The sequence below is a fragment of the Macaca fascicularis genome, chromosome 15, assembly GCF_037993035.2.
Source record: "Macaca fascicularis isolate 582-1 chromosome 15, T2T-MFA8v1.1".
Taxonomy (NCBI): Eukaryota; Metazoa; Chordata; class Mammalia; order Primates; family Cercopithecidae; genus Macaca; species Macaca fascicularis.
In genome coordinates, this window is record NC_088389.1 from 63,677,427 (window position 1) to 63,692,877 (window position 15,451).

The 15,451-nt window shown below is 50.2% G+C and overlaps 1 protein-coding gene across 9 annotated transcripts in view; it reads left to right on the plus strand.

Moving 5' to 3' along the window:
- Positions 1 to 15,451, plus strand: part of TLN1 (talin 1) — a 35,162-nt gene that overhangs the window by 8,990 nt on the left and 10,721 nt on the right. For 5 of the 9 annotated variants that reach the window (XR_012424568.1, XM_065530374.1, XM_065530376.1 and 2 more), the window contains 28 exons: positions 240 to 300; positions 941 to 1,045; positions 1,362 to 1,517; positions 2,250 to 2,351; positions 2,647 to 2,723; positions 2,937 to 3,117; positions 3,303 to 3,416; positions 3,529 to 3,637; positions 3,873 to 4,081; positions 4,245 to 4,343; positions 4,748 to 4,798; positions 5,360 to 5,527; positions 5,706 to 6,000; positions 6,893 to 7,059; positions 8,596 to 8,724; positions 8,899 to 9,015; positions 9,090 to 9,203; positions 9,404 to 9,538; positions 9,693 to 9,821; positions 10,550 to 10,652; positions 10,804 to 11,012; positions 11,731 to 11,850; positions 12,063 to 12,260; positions 12,461 to 12,600; positions 12,773 to 12,866; positions 12,969 to 13,058; positions 13,172 to 13,294; positions 15,044 to 15,187. Coding sequence is in view for 8 of the 9 variants with exons in the window: in XM_065530374.1 (XP_065386446.1) it covers positions 240 to 300; positions 941 to 1,045; positions 1,362 to 1,517; positions 2,250 to 2,351; positions 2,647 to 2,723; positions 2,937 to 3,117; positions 3,303 to 3,416; positions 3,529 to 3,637; positions 3,873 to 4,081; positions 4,245 to 4,343; positions 4,748 to 4,798; positions 5,360 to 5,527; positions 5,706 to 6,000; positions 6,893 to 7,059; positions 8,596 to 8,724; positions 8,899 to 9,015; positions 9,090 to 9,203; positions 9,404 to 9,538; positions 9,693 to 9,821; positions 10,550 to 10,652; positions 10,804 to 11,012; positions 11,731 to 11,850; positions 12,063 to 12,260; positions 12,461 to 12,600; positions 12,773 to 12,866; positions 12,969 to 13,058; positions 13,172 to 13,294; positions 15,044 to 15,187 (3,739 nt within the window). In the remaining variant the exon portion in view is untranslated. Of the gene's footprint in view, positions 1 to 239; positions 301 to 940; positions 1,046 to 1,361; positions 1,518 to 2,249; positions 2,352 to 2,646; positions 2,724 to 2,936; positions 3,118 to 3,302; positions 3,417 to 3,528; positions 3,638 to 3,872; positions 4,082 to 4,244; positions 4,344 to 4,747; positions 4,799 to 5,359; positions 5,528 to 5,705; positions 6,001 to 6,892; positions 7,060 to 8,595; positions 8,725 to 8,898; positions 9,016 to 9,089; positions 9,204 to 9,403; positions 9,539 to 9,692; positions 9,822 to 10,549; positions 10,653 to 10,803; positions 11,013 to 11,730; positions 11,851 to 12,062; positions 12,261 to 12,365; positions 12,601 to 12,772; positions 12,867 to 12,968; positions 13,059 to 13,171; positions 13,295 to 15,043; positions 15,188 to 15,451 lie in introns of those variants that run through there. The other 4 variants (XM_074017103.1, XM_074017104.1, XM_005581354.4 and 1 more) reach the window with 2 other exon arrangements.

Here is a 15,451-nt window from a genome sequence, read left to right on the forward strand (position 1 = left end):
TATTGCTCTCTAGCCTGGGCAACAAGAGCGAAACTCCATCTCAAAAAAAAAAAAGAAGAGTTTACACTAAGTCACCTCTATTTCAGAAGATAATCTAGACTCTATTCCCTAAGAGTCTGTTTTCTCCCCAAAGATAACACTGTCGTAGGTATTTCCTCATACCCCCAGGCCCACAGTTCATGGCCCACATGTCCCCTGATGCTGTCTACCACATGCTGACCCTCCCTTTTCTGGTGTAGCCTGAAGGACTTCCTGCCCAAGGAGTATGTGAAGCAGAAGGGAGAGCGTAAGATCTTCCAGGTGAATGTGGGTAGGGGAAAGTATTTGGGATGACCGCGGAGCTTTGCTGCTTAATCTTACTGACTAAATGGCCCCCCGCCTCCTCCCTGTCTCCCCTAACTCAGCTTTCACCCACCAGACTGTTATCCCACCTCACCTCTGCCAAGAAAGAAGATAACCTGGGCTTTTAGTCTCAGCTCCATCCCTGCTTTTGCTGTGCAATTCAGTTCAATATTCTTGTATTCTTTTATTTCTCTCTAATTTGGGATAACAGTATTTGCCCTGTGTAGGACTGATAGGAGGATCAAATGAGGTAGCATAATCTGAAATTACTGTGGAAGAGTACAGTCTTTGTCCATGTATAAGATGTTACCCCCTACTCTGAATACTCAGCCCAAAAGGCCTTCTCTTTGCCCTTCTGCTTCCGAACTCTGTTCATATCTCCAGAATGTCTACAAGTTCCTTGACTGTATCCCTCGACTCATTGCTTCTGCATAGCCCTTATCAGTCTCCATCCCGTTGCGGTCTCATTCTCATATCTTGCACTCCTCAACCTTTCCAGTCTCCCCATAATTCTCTCTTGTTGCAATTAGCATCCAACCTTAATTCCTTAGCTGTGATATTAAACTATTTGCTAAATTCTTCCCCGTTTTATGCTCAGGCACACAAGAATTGTGGGCAGATGAGTGAGATTGAGGCCAAGGTCCGCTACGTGAAGCTAGCCCGTTCTCTCAAGACTTACGGTGTCTCCTTCTTCCTGGTGAAGGTAGGTTATAGACCCTTTTCACTGCCCTCCTTGTTTCCCACTCTTGCCCTTTTCTGTCTCTGAAAGTCTCTGACCTTGCCCTCAGTCACATTTCCCACCATTCCCTAAGATTCCTCATTCTCTTCCTTGCTCTGACCTCATGAAAAACTGCCTGTCGTCAGCCCTCCACCACCATTTCCCTCCCTACTCTGCATTTTCCCTTGTCCATTAGCCCTCCGGGCCACCTCAACATCCCCTATGGCTGCAAGCTGATCTGATCATTCACCTCTCATTTGACCTCTGACCTGTAACACCAGCACCAACCTCTGCCTCATAGGAAAAAATGAAAGGGAAGAACAAGCTAGTGCCCAGGCTTCTGGGCATCACCAAGGAGTGTGTGATGCGAGTGGATGAGAAAACCAAGGAAGTGATCCAGGAGTGGAACCTCACCAACATCAAACGCTGGGCTGCCTCTCCCAAAAGCTTCACCCTGGTGAGTCTGGGGACTCCAACAAGGAAGTGCTTTGGGAGTTTCAGAAAAGGGGCAGCTGCAGAGGTCTTTTCCCTCTCTTGGGGTAAGTATACTGAGTATTACTCCAGAAAAAAAGGAGGTTAGAGTAGATAGAGAATCTTCCTCTGGGAGAGTGTGAGGCTTAAATGAAATGGGTGACGGACTTATTCTTTAAAATCAGCAGAACAAAAATCTCATCAGCAAACTGAGATCACTGGAATTCTTGGGGGGTTGGTGAAAGGAAAAATGTGATAACCTCCCTGTTGCAGCAGCAGCTATGTACAGTGAATTTTTGACTTTATATTATAGGGTTATGAATTGAAAACTGATACCAACTTGATAAAGTACCCCAATGACAGAAATAGAAATTATAGGAAATGCTGTTTTTTCCCTTTTGGATACTGCAGCCAACCTTAAAGTGTGGCCATTTAATGCCAAATATTATATCCTCCCAATTTTATCATCAGAGCAAAAATAAGAGACTTCCTAAATATGTATTTGAAACCATGTAGTATAGAGGCCACTCCTCAGAAGTAAAAAATTTCCCTCCAAGGAGGAAAATAAAGAGGAGGTTCAAGAAAGGTGGGCATCTTCCAAGAGGGCTGTTGCACGGGAAGGCATCTCATCAGCTCAACCTTGGGTCTCCCATCCTAGCCATTTCCATCCTGGATAGATTAGAGCTTTGCCACTGAGTCCGCCACCTTGTCACCCTAGGATTTTGGAGATTACCAAGATGGCTACTACTCAGTACAGACAACTGAAGGGGAGCAGATTGCACAGCTCATTGCTGGCTACATTGATATCATCCTGAAGAAGGTGAGCACTGCCTGCCCCAGCCTTCCCCTTATCTCCCCTTGCCCTCCCCACAAGCCAGTCCTTTAGAAATGGGCACTCAGAATGCTTGAACCTGGGAGGCGAAGGTTGCAATAAGCCGAGATCATACCTCTGCACTTCAGCCTGGGTGACAGAGCCCTTTTTTGTCAAAAAAACAAAAAATGAAATGGGCACGTAGCTTCTGGAAAATGGCTGGTTGTGGAAACAAGAGGCTGCCTTTTCTCCACTTCCCTCTTCTTTAAGTATCCCAACTCTTGTTCCTTTTTTCTTCCTACAGAAAAAAAGCAAGGATCACTTTGGGCTGGAAGGAGATGAGGAGTCTACTATGCTGGAGGACTCAGTGTCCCCCAAAAAGTACGAAGGGAGTTGGGCTGATCCCATTTCCCAGGGGTAGAGAAGGCAAGGCCTGACTCTAAGGACTCTTGGGAGGTGGGGAGTCCTTAGAATGGTTATTTAACTAGTTGCAGGCTGTAGTGAAACCTCACACACCTGCAAAGGTCGTGTAACCGGGTGGGAGGGGTAGAGATGAGGAGTCCTCTGTGAGCTCAATAGTTCACCCCTCTACAGGTCAACAGTCCTGCAGCAGCAGTACAACCGGGTAGGGAAAGTGGAGCATGGCTCTGTGGCCCTGCCTGCCATCATGCGCTCTGGAGCCTCTGGTCCTGAGAATTTCCAGGTGGGCAGCATGCCCCCTGCCCAGCAGCAGATTACCAGCGGCCAGATGCACCGAGGACACATGCCTCCTCTGGTAAGTGTCCTATGTCTACCATGGTGCCAGGGCCCTTCTCTCACCCTCAGCTGGGCTGAGCCAGGAGTTAGGCAGTCTTTTCCCAGGTCCCTATTTGTATTCTCTCCCTAGCCCATGGTTCTCTTTTACCTTCTCTTTTCTCCAAACATCCATTCCAGTCCCTGTTTCTCCCCATTTGTCTTTAGACTTCGGCCCAGCAGGCACTCACTGGAACCATTAACTCCAGCATGCAGGCCGTGCAGGCTGCCCAGGCCACCCTGGATGACTTTGACACTCTGCCACCTCTTGGCCAGGATGCTGTAAGTATGGGATGGAGGAGAGGCCCGTGGTACTGAAGCTGAGACTCCAAGGGATAGGGATGAGGTGAACCAAACCAGGGCAGATCCTGAGGTCTTTTCCTCTCTCTTTCAGGCCTCTAAGGCCTGGCGTAAGAACAAGATGGATGAATCAAAGCATGAGATCCACTCTCAGGTAGATGCCATCACAGCTGGTACTGCGTCTGTGGTGAACCTGACAGCAGGTAGGCCGGATGCTAGCTTCCGGGTGTGTGATGGGGAGAGAGGATGCGAGTGTGCACAGGCATGCATGTGACTGGCTTCGTGTATGACTGTGCCTTGACTCATTGTGGAAGGGACTGTGTGTGTGCGTCTCTCCGTGGACGTGTGTGTGACTAACTGGGTGTGACTTTGCTCCTTCCCCAGCCCTTTGTCTGGCCTGCCCGTCTCTCATGTTCCTCTTTCTCCTTTTCCCCTTAGGGGACCCTGCTGAGACAGACTATACCGCAGTGGGCTGTGCAGTCACCACAATCTCCTCCAACCTGACGGAGATGTCCCGTGGGGTGAAGCTGCTGGCTGCCTTGCTGGAGGACGAAGGCGGCAGTGGCCGGCCGCTGTTGCAGGCAGCAAAGGGCCTTGCGGGGGCAGTGTCAGAACTGCTGCGCAGTGCGCAACCAGCCAGTGCTGAGGTCAGGGGCCACAGGGTTGGGCTAGGGCGGAGACAGGGTTCAAGCCCAAAGAGAAGGGACAATCCAAGCCACAGGATGGAAACCTGGGTCCCATGGGCCTGTGAGATGCACAGGCATGTGGGCAGGGATTGGGCAGCTTCTGACTGGTGTTCACTCTCCACAGCCCCGTCAGAACCTGCTGCAAGCAGCTGGGAACGTGGGCCAGGCCAGTGGGGAGCTGTTGCAACAAATTGGGGAAAGTGATACTGACCCCCACTTCCAGGTTGGTGACTTACCCAACCCCCCAGAACCCCAGAATCTAGGAAGTAACTTCTGCTCCTGAATCTAGTTCCTAGTCCTGGCTTCTATGAATTGACCCCTAAAAACCAATATGATCCTCTATTTCCGGGGGATGATACTGGTAGCTTCTGATCTCTCTTTTAGGGGTTAGAATTCAGAACCTCTGAATCCAAACTTAACCTGCTGGTTTACTATTGGCCCTCATTTATTCTTTAGCCCCTTGTCATCTTTTCCCTCTCTTCCCCATACATAGCCCTTGCCCCAACTTGAGGACCCCCACAATGCTATAGACCATGCCACCCTGAGGATAGTGTTCCTCTAGCTCTCCCCCTTCCCACTCCATGCCAATATCCTCAGCTGACTTTTCACCCTGGATTTCCCGTGCAGATATGTGCATCCGGAGGGGCTGGGGTTCGATCTCCCCCCGATTCCCCTACGGTAACAGCCTCTGGCCTGGGCCTTCCCAGCTTTGTCTTCTCTGAGCCGCATACACTCGTTTCTGTACTTCTCCCTCAGCCTCCTAGGGGACCAGAACTTGGTGGGAGATGAAGAGGCCTGGCGAAGGCAGGCTTTGGGAAATGGGATCAGGTAGGGTAGTACAGGGACTTGCTCCCAAGATTCCAGGATGACCACTTCCAATCCAAGATCAAGAAGTGGAGTAAAGAAGCTGGGGGTGAAGGGATCCCAGGAGATACCTCCTCTCCTCACCCCATTGTAACAGCGCCACCCCGTTCTTTCCCCATCATCATCGAGTGTATCCGCCTCATGTGTGTCTCCATTTGGTGTAGGCTGTATTTCTCTCGGTGTGGGTTTGTTCTTCAGTGGAGGTTCTGTCCTGCTGGGTGCTCAGGGCAGTGGCTCGGGGTAGATTCTGATTGCTTCTGCGTGTGCTTTCCTTTGATTGGATTAATGGGAATAATGAAGCAGCTTACGCCTCTGAGAAGTGTCTGTGAATCCCAAGCCTGATCTCAGGTCATGCTAACTGCTGTTTTCTTACAGGATGTGCTAATGCAGCTCGCCAAAGCTGTGGCAAGTGCTGCAGCTGCCCTGGTCCTCAAGGCCAAGAGTGTGGCCCAGCGGACAGAGGACTCAGGACTTCAGACCCAAGTTATTGCTGCAGCAACACAGTGTGCCCTGTCTACTTCCCAACTAGTGGCCTGTACTAAGGTGAGCCCCAAAGGTTGCTCTAGTCTGTGCTGAGGGGTGATACTACCACACACATGTGAGCCTCTCATTTTATTTCTTTGGCTCTGGAGGCCTCCTCACTCATCCCAGTTACTGCTATGAGCAGCACACTCTACTTCCTTTCCTTTGCCTACATCTCTGACATTCACTTTACCTACAGGTGGTGGCACCTACAATCAGCTCACCTGTCTGCCAAGAACAACTGGTGGAGGCTGGACGACTGGTAGCCAAAGCCGTGGAGGGCTGTGTGTCTGCTTCCCAGGCAGCTACAGAGGATGGGCAACTGTTGCGAGGGGTAGGAGCAGCAGCCACAGCTGTCACCCAGGCCCTGAATGAGCTGCTGCAGCATGTGAAGGCCCATGCCACAGGGGCTGGGCCTGCTGGCCGTTATGACCAGGCCACTGACACCATCCTTACTGTCACTGAGAACATCTTTAGCTCCATGGGTGATGCTGGTAAGACACCCACCCCCAGGAAAACAAAAAACCCCACCAGGGTTCCCTAAGCCCACTGGACATCATCCCCTTGCGGACCCAACCACTTTACCCCAAGAAACTCAGCACAGTGTGGGCTTGCCAGCCACACAACCATAGGCTCATCATTAAAGCTCTCTGAACCCTCTGCTTCCTCTTCTGTAAAAGGAATATTAGGCCGGGCGCGGTGGCTCAAGCCTGTAATCCCAGCACTTTGGGAGGCCAAGACGGGCGGATCACGAGGTCAGGAGATCGAGACCATCCTGGCTAACACGGTGAAACCCCGTCTCTACTAAAAATACAAAAAAAACTAGCCGGGCGAGGTGGCGGGCGCCTGTAGTCCCAGCTACTCGGGAGGCTGAGGCAGGAGAATGGCGTGAACCCGGGAGGCGGAGCTTGCAGTGAGCTGAGATCCGGCCACTACACTCCAGCCTGGGCGACAGAGCGAGACTCCGTCTCAAAAAAAAAAAAAAAAAAGGAATATTAAGTTCTCTACCTTCCCTGGAGCATTTAAAGAATATACCAAAGTATGCACAAAAATATATAGAAAGTGGCATGAAAGTGGTATAGCCTTCCCTACTGTACCCCTGACCCCAAAAGTTTTCAGAGAGTGTCTCGTCTTCTCAAGGCTACTGACTGAAAATACCCACTGGAGACTGTCCTCCCATAAGAACCCACTGGAGAATCTGTTTTTCTCAAGATCCTAAACGCAGAAAAAAACCCCAAAGAAATCATGCAAGAGCTTTTGGCAGTCTCTTTTCTGTCCCTAAAGCCCCCGTCTACCTTGTCTACACCACTTTTCCCCACCTTTGTCCCCACCCCTGACACCTCAGTATCTCTGGCTTCCTTGCCTGACTATGCCCTGTGCTCTCAGGGGAGATGGTGCGACAGGCCCGCATCCTGGCCCAAGCCACATCTGACTTGGTCAATGCCATCAAGGCTGATGCTGAGGGGGAAAGTGATCTGGAGAACTCCCGCAAGCTCTTAAGTGCTGCCAAGATCCTAGCTGATGCCACAGCCAAGATGGTAGAGGCTGCCAAGGTACAAAGTCTTCTGTGCACACCCCCAGACTGGGCCCTGGAGGGAAGTACAGAGGTCCAGATGGTCACCCTCATCTGATAGGGGAGACCCAGGAAAAGCAGAAAATACAAGAGGACAAGTAGAGGAGCACTCAGGAAGTGAATGAGCCCTAAGGCTGCGGGTGAGCCATGGCCCAGGTTTTTTTTTTTTTTTTTTTTTAAAAGAGGTAGTCTCGGCCGGGCGCGGTGGCTCAAGCCTGTAATCCCAGCACTTTGGGAGGCCGAGACGGGTGGATCACGAGGTCAGCAGATCGAGACCATGCTGGCTAACACGGTGAAACCCCGTCTCTACTAAAAAAAATACAAAAAACTAGCCGGGCGAGGTGGCGGGCGCCTGTAGTCCCAGCTACACGGGAGGCTGAGGCAGGAGAATGGCGTGAACCCGGGAGGCGGAGCTTGCAGTGAGCTGAGATCCAGCCACTGCACTTCAGCCTGGGCGACAGAGCGAGACTCCGTCTCAAAAAAAAAAAAAAAAAAAGAGGTAGTCTCACTATGTTGCCCAGGCTTGTCTCAAACTCTTGGACTCAAGTGATCCTCCCACCTTGGCCTCCCAAAGTGTTGGGATTACAGGCGTGAGCCACCGCACCTGGCCTAAAATTATTTTTTAATTGACATAATTTTACATATTCATGAGGTACACAGTGACATTTAAATACATACATAGTAATCAGGTCAGAGTAATTAACATAGCCAGCATTTATCCAAATATTTATCATTTGTGTTGGGAACATTCAGTATTCTCCAACTATTTGAGACTATATAATATATTATTCTTAATTTTAGTCATCCTACAGTAGTGTAGAACGCTAGAACTTACTCCTATCTAGCTGTAATTTTGTATCCTTTAATAAATCTCTCCCATTCCTCTGTAGTAGGCAACCGGATCCTTTTTCTTTAAGTCCAAGGTCTTCTATTCCTATTTTTACCTTGTTTGCTGCTAGCCTGCCTGGGATTCCTCTCCTTCTTGGTCTCCCCTGTGAATACACATAGGCATTCAGTCTCCGGGGCCTCTGCTGCCAGCCGTACAGAGAAAGACAAGGCAGTAGGACACTGAGACACCAGGATGCAGAGAACCATCAGAAAGAAGCCCAGATGATTCCTAGGCCCCCTGGGCTCTGGGGCTTTTCAGTTGGCAGGAGTAAGCAGGTCCCCTGCTTTAGTATTCCTGAGATGCCTGCTCTAAACTGAGTCCTCCTTTGCCCAGGGAGCCCCCCTACTCACCTCACTCATGTGTGGTATTCCCCAAGGAGGGGAAGGCAAAACAATTCCACCTTAAGAAAGGATTTCAGCATCCAGTGGGAATCCTAGCCCCCTGAGATTTCCCACTGACCTTCATGAGGCAGCTCCTCTCAAAGGTGATTGTTTTTTGGTGGGGCCAGTTAGAGATGACTTCAGGAAAATACGTGAATTTTAAACCGAGTCTAGAGAAGTGAGAGAGGAGCTTCTTTAGGATCCACAGGAGAGCTGGGTGATGACTCTCTTTCCACCTCTCCCACAGGGAGCAGCCGCCTACCCTGACAGTGAGGAGCAGCAGCAGCGGCTGCGGGAGGCAGCTGAGGGGCTGCGCATGGCCACCAATGCAGCCGCGCAGAATGCCATCAAGAAAAAGCTGGTGCAGCGCCTGGAGGTGAGGCTGAGTTTCACCAGGAGCAAGAGAGAATGTGGGTGCTGTGGGAGGCATTAACTGGAAGGGAGGTGCGGAGAGTAAGTTCATATGTCCTTGGGGCATAGCCTGGGCAAGGTAGGCCAGGGACTGGGCATGGAAATCCATGGGCTTGGTCTGACTACTCTGTCTTCACAGCATGCAGCCAAGCAGGCTGCAGCCTCAGCCACACAGACCATCGCTGCAGCTCAGCATGCAGCCTCTACCCCCAAGGCCTCTGCCGGCCCCCAGCCCCTGCTGGTGCAGAGCTGCAAGGTAAAACTCTAGGAAGCGTGTGGGAGTGGGAAGAGGGAGACTTGTGCGTCTCTTATGACATTTTTCACCTACAGGCAGTGGCAGAGCAGATTCCGCTGCTGGTGCAGGGCGTCCGAGGAAGCCAAGCCCAGCCTGACAGCCCCAGCACTCAGCTTGCCCTCATTGCTGCCAGCCAGAGCTTCCTGCAGGCAAGGCACCCTCTCCGCACTTCTCTGACCTGACCTTCCCACCTTTCTAAGCCTCCGTCTCCCATAGTTTGAATCTCTGCCAACAGCCTCTTTCCCAATACCAAGCCCCAGTGTTCCCTACGTCTTGATCATCATCAGTCCTTGTACCCAAGCCCAGAGGGAGGATGGCACGCTTCATCCACCTGCCTATTCCCCAACAGCCAGGTGGGAAGATGGTGGCAGCTGCAAAGGCCTCAGTGCCAACGATTCAGGACCAGGCTTCAGCCATGCAGCTGAGTCAGTGTGCCAAGAACCTGGGCACCGCGCTGGCTGAACTCCGGACAGCTGCCCAGAAGGTATGGAAGCTGGTTGTGGCTTTGGAAGATGAGGCTGGAGTCCTGTAATGAGAGGAAATCTGTGCAGAATAACCCGATACATGGATAATTGTGTGATCAGCGGCATTGGTGAGACACAGCAGGACCTCCTACACCCAAAACCCCTTTCTTATAGGCTCAGGAAGCATGTGGACCTTTGGAGATGGATTCTGCCCTGAGTTTGGTACAGAATCTAGAGAAAGATCTACAGGAAGTGAAGGCAGCGGCTCGAGATGGCAAGCTTAAACCCTTACCTGGGGAGACAGTAAGTATGTTTAAGACCTCATTCTTACTCAAATCCTAAAGTCTTCCTTCCCCTCCGTGCCCCAGAGCTGCTCAAAACCTTTCCTCCCTCCCTCCCTCCCTTCCTTCCTTCCTTCCTTCCTTTTTTATATTCTTTCTTTCTGTCGTTTCTTTTTCTTTTCTCTTTCTCTCCTTCCTTCCTTCCTTCTCTTTCTTTCTTTCTCCTTCTCTTGTTTCTCCTTCCTTCCTTGTTTCTTCCTTCCTTTCTTTCTTCCTTCCTCTCTTTTTCATTTCCTTTCCTTTCCCTTCTTTCCTTTCCTCTTTCCTTTTCTCTTTTCTTTTTCTTTCTTTTATTTCTTTTTTTTTTCTTGATGGAGTCTCACTCTGTCGCCTAAACTGTAGTGCAGTTGTGCAATCTCAGCTCACTGCAACCTCCACCTCCTGGGTTCAAGCCATTCTCCTGCCTTAGCCTCTTGAGTAGCTGGGATTACAGGCATGCGCCACCATGCCTGGCTAATTTTTGTATTTTTAGTAGAGATGGGGTTTCGCCATGTTGCCCAGGCTGGTCTTGAACTCCTGACCTCAGCTGATCCACCTGCCTCGGCCTCCCAAAGTGCTAGGATTATAGGTGTGGGCCATCGCACCCAGCCCAAAACCTTTATTTAAATTGCCACCTGTCCCCAAGTACCTTCTCAGGTTCCTTCTCACCTCCTCCTTTCTCAAGTCCAGTTCTTCCCCCTTCATCCTTAGATGGAGAAGTGTGCCCAGGACCTGGGCAACAGCACCAAAGCCGTGAGCTCCGCCATCGCCCAGCTACTGGGAGAGGTTGCCCAGGGCAATGAGAATTATGCAGGTATGTGGGCAGAGGGCCAGGCATGGGGCATATTGTGAGGGAGGTAGGAAAATGGGAGCTGGATGAGGGATGGGACTGACAGAGGAAACCACTGGAATCAGGGCCTGGCAATGAAGGCAACTTCCTTTCCCTCTTCTCCTCATCTCCCCAGGTATTGCAGCTCGGGATGTGGCAGGTGGGCTTCGGTCACTGGCCCAGGCCGCTAGGGGAGTTGCTGCACTGACGTCAGATCCTGCAGTGCAGGCCATTGTACTTGACACGGCCAGTGATGTGCTGGACAAAGCTAGCAGCCTTATTGAGGAGGCGAAAAAGGCAGCTGGCCATCCAGGGGACCCTGAGAGCCAGCAGCGGCTTGCCCAGGTCAGGTATTGGGGAGGGGCCGCTCCCTCCCTCTCCCTCTCCCCCAGGTTCCTTCATAAGGCCCACCCTGATTGAGGCCAAAGCTTCTAAGCCTCGTCCGCACTGACAGAGCGATGTCTTCTCGTGTCTGCTCTTGAGAGCCCCTCTGTGGATTCCACCCTTATGTTCTCTTGGTCTTTTATTTATTTTATTTTATTTTATTTTTTGAGATGGAGTTTCGCTCTTGCCCAGGCTGGAGTGCAATGGCGCAATCTTGGCTCACTTCAATCTCCACCTCCTGGGTTCAAGTGATTCTCCTGCCTCAGCCTCCCTAGTAGCTGGGACTGCAGGCACGTACCACCACACCCAGCTAATTTTTGTATTTTTTTTAGTAGAGAAAGGGCTTCACCATGTTGGTCAGGATGGTCTCGATCTCTTGACCTTGTGATCCGCCCGCCTCGACCTCACATAGTGCCGGGATTACAGGCGTCAGCCACCGTGCCCAGCCCTCTTGGTCTTGTAGAAGTGTCTCAGTTGGATTCAGTCATGGGCCAAGCTAAACACCAAGTTTGGAGAAGTTTAATTACTGTCACTTGAAAGCCTTACCTCAGCCTGTTCACCTACAATGCTTTTTTCACTTTCAGAGGCAGTAGAGCTAGTCATCTCCCAGGTCGCATGAATGGAGGCGATCACTCAAATTTTTTTCACTTGGGTAACCCTGTCTCCTTTCTCACCCCAGGTGGCTAAAGCAGTGACCCAGGCTCTGAACCGCTGTGTCAGCTGCCTACCTGGCCAGCGCGATGTGGATAATGCCCTGAGGGCAGTTGGAGATGCCAGCAAGCGACTCCTGAGTGACTCGGTAGGAGGACAGTAGGGGGTGGGGGAACGTAGGAGTCAAAGAATGCCAGGCCTCTCCTTCTTCCCTCTCGGTTGTCCTTTGACCCTGACTTCCCAGATCTGTCCCCTGTCATTACTCCCAGGCTATGTGCCCACCTTTTCAGCCCTCCTTTACGAAACTTCTCCCTGCATCATTCCCCATTCTTCTCTCTGACTTCCCCTCTCACCCTGCAGCTTCCTCCTAGCACTGGGACATTTCAAGAAGCTCAGAGCCGGTTGAATGAAGCGGCTGCTGGGCTGAATCAGGCAGCCACAGAACTGGTGCAGGCCTCTCGGGGAACCCCTCAGGACCTGGCTCGAGCCTCAGGCCGATTTGGACAGGACTTCAGCACCTTCCTGGAAGCGGGTGTGGAGATGGCAGGCCAGGCTCCGGTATGAAGAGGCAGAGGGTCTGGTTGAATGGTTCCCACTAAGGGTTAGATAGGAGGCAGTTGGGTGACCAGTCCTGACTTGCTCCTGGCTCCCTTCCCTCCCCAGTCTCTAGCACTACTTGAGTGTCTGGGAAAGAAGATCCCTTTTAGAGACAGATAAGAAAGGACAGGACAATGCATTGACCTTGTCAACTTCAACAGAGCCAGGAGGACCGAGCCCAAGTTGTGTCCAACTTGAAGGGCATCTCCATGTCTTCAAGCAAACTTCTTCTGGCTGCCAAGGCCCTGTCCACGGACCCTGCTGCCCCTAACCTCAAGAGTCAGCTGGCTGCAGCTGCCAGGTAAATAGTTACTGACATGCCCAGCCCTGGACTGTGTGAGAGAGACTGGGGAGCAGGCAGTTCATGAGAGCTTCCCGGCTTAAGAGTGGCTATAGGCAAAAGATAAATACTTATATAGGACCCAGAAATGATGACCTATTCACGTATTCACTCAACTTTCTGTCCCTCCCAGGGCAGTAACTGACAGTATCAATCAGCTCATCACTATGTGCACCCAGCAGGCACCCGGCCAGAAGGAGTGTGATAATGCCCTGCGGGAATTGGAGGTAGGCACATGGCAGGCTGATGGCATTGAGGTTGAGGGAAGTGTTCTGGTTTTGGGTCTGAGGGAGGTGTCTTGGATCTCACTTTGCCCTCCCCCTACACAGACAGTCCGGGAACTCCTGGAGAACCCAGTCCAGCCCATCAATGACATGTCCTACTTTGGTTGCCTGGACAGTGTAATGGAGAACTCAAAGGTCAGCACAGCCAGGAACTCGGAGGAGAGAGGGCAGTAGGATGGAGCTAACCAGATGCTGCCCTGGGGTTCTGAGAACACGCTGTGACTCCCCTGATGTCCTCTGTTCCTCAGGTGCTGGGCGAGGCTATGACTGGCATCTCCCAAAATGCCAAGAATGGAAATCTGCCAGAGTTTGGAGAGGCCATTTCCACAGCCTCAAAGGCACTTTGTGGCTTCACAGAGGCAGCTGCACAGGTTATTTTCCTGAGATGGGTTCCTTGAATGGCCCCTACTTTCTTTACCCTGTCTCCTCTCAGCCTGACATATCTGTAGATAAATCAAGAAGTTTATGTTTGCAAAGCCAGCTCTGTGGTATCTGGGTTGTCCTTCTGAAGTGGAGACACTTGTCAGCAATTACTGAATATCAACAGTTCTGATTGCTGTAATTCCTGAACCCTGGTACTTTGGTTAGGATTACACTGCCCAACCATGAGGCCTTTTCCAGCTGGCTTTCTCAAAATATACTAATTAGCTTATACAAACCATTTTTTCATCTAATTACTACTTTTTTTTTTTTTTTGAGATGGAGTCTCACTCTGTTGCCCAGGCTGGAGTGCAGTGGCCGTGATCTCCGCCCACTGCAAGCTCTGCCTCCCAGGTTCATGCCATTCTCCTGCCCCAGCTTCCTAAGTAGCTGGGACTACAGGCACTTGCCACCACGCCTGGCTAATTTTTTGTATTTTTTTTTTTAGTAGAGACGGGGTTTCACCATGTCAGCCAGGATGGTTTCGATCTCCTGACCTCATGATCTGCCCGCCTCGGTCTCCCAAAGTGCTGGGATTACAGGCGTGAGCCACCATGCCCGGCTGTAATGACTACTTTCTTAAAATAGTACTAGTGACAAAATTTCTAGTTACTTGAGTCATCACTTAACTTTGCCTTTTTCCACATTATCAAGTATAAAACTACCTATTAACTCTAAAGTATTTTGCTTTAGTATATGAATCCTTAAAACAAACTGGCATGAGAGTTCGCCTCAGACTGTTTTCCCTGAAAGCCTACCATCCTAGCCCTCCATCTCCACCACCTCCCTGTGCCCTGTCAGAATGGGTCCCTTGCTCTAAGTGGCTTGAGGTTTTTTTTGGTTTTTTTTTTTGGTTTTTTGTTTGTTTGTTTTTGTTTGTTTGCTTTTTGAGATGGAGTCTCACTCTGTCGCCAGGCTGGAGTGCAGAGGCACAATCTCGGCTCACTGCAACCTCCGCCTCCCGGGTTCAAGAGATTCTCCTACCTCAGCCTCCCAAGTAGTTGGGACTACAGGTGTGCACCACCACACCCGCCTAATTTTTGTATTTTTAGTAAGAGGGGGTTTCACTAAACCTCTTTGTTGTTTGTTTGTTTGTTTTTTCCCCCAACTTGTGAAAATGCATAGAGGAAAAAGCAAAGCTAATGTGTATTGATTGAAGTATGAATCAAACATTAGGATGTTGTTTCCATCATAAAAACGGCTTTTTAATCCCTCCCTTCCCTTTCCAAAAATACCTGCTGCATGGAGGTGCTGTAAATGTGAATTAGCCTAATAATCTTCATCAGTTTTGAACTGTCTTTAAAAGAGGCTTTGCTTGTGTGCACGAAGGTGTATATTTGTATTTCACTCTTAAACTTTTTACTGCTACTTAAAGTAAGCCATACTTTTTACTCAAAGACCCAGCATACACAAACATATCTAAATAGAGATTTGATAAAAACCCTTGTTATATAGTTTTCCTTTTGATTAACTTTTTTAATCTTCTGAAATGCTTGAATATACTTAATGAAACAGGAGAGTATTTTTTTTCTTCTTTACAGTATAACCATAGTTTGCTAATGTATCTCCACTCATGGAGAACTCTGAAAAATAAGCCCTGTTCTCTAAACTTACCTCTGCTCTCTTTTGTCCCTGCTATCACTATTCATTTCCCACCTGCAATCTTTATTCCTCACCCCAACCCCCTTTTCTCTTCCTAGGCTGCATATCTGGTTGGTGTCTCTGACCCCAATAGTCAAGCTGGACAGCAAGGGCTGGTGGAGCCCACACAGTTTGCCCGTGCAAACCAGGCAATTCAGATGGCCTGCCACAGTTTGGGAGAGCCTGGCTGTACCCAGGCCCAGGTAACTCAAGGGAATAGGGACCACAGGCAAGTCTGGGAAAGGGCAGACCAACCCCGTGGAGTAGAGGGAGGTGAGGCATGTGGGAAAGAAGGCAGGGACCCATCTCTGACCTTGCACACAAGGCTTCTCTTTGAGTAACTATCTTTTTCTGCCATGGGTCTCATCATTTTTCAGTTACTGCTAAATTCACAACTTCTCTGTAGATGTTCGAGCTTACTCTCCCACCAGCCCTCTTATGGCTTCTCCGTTAGTATGTCTTTCCTC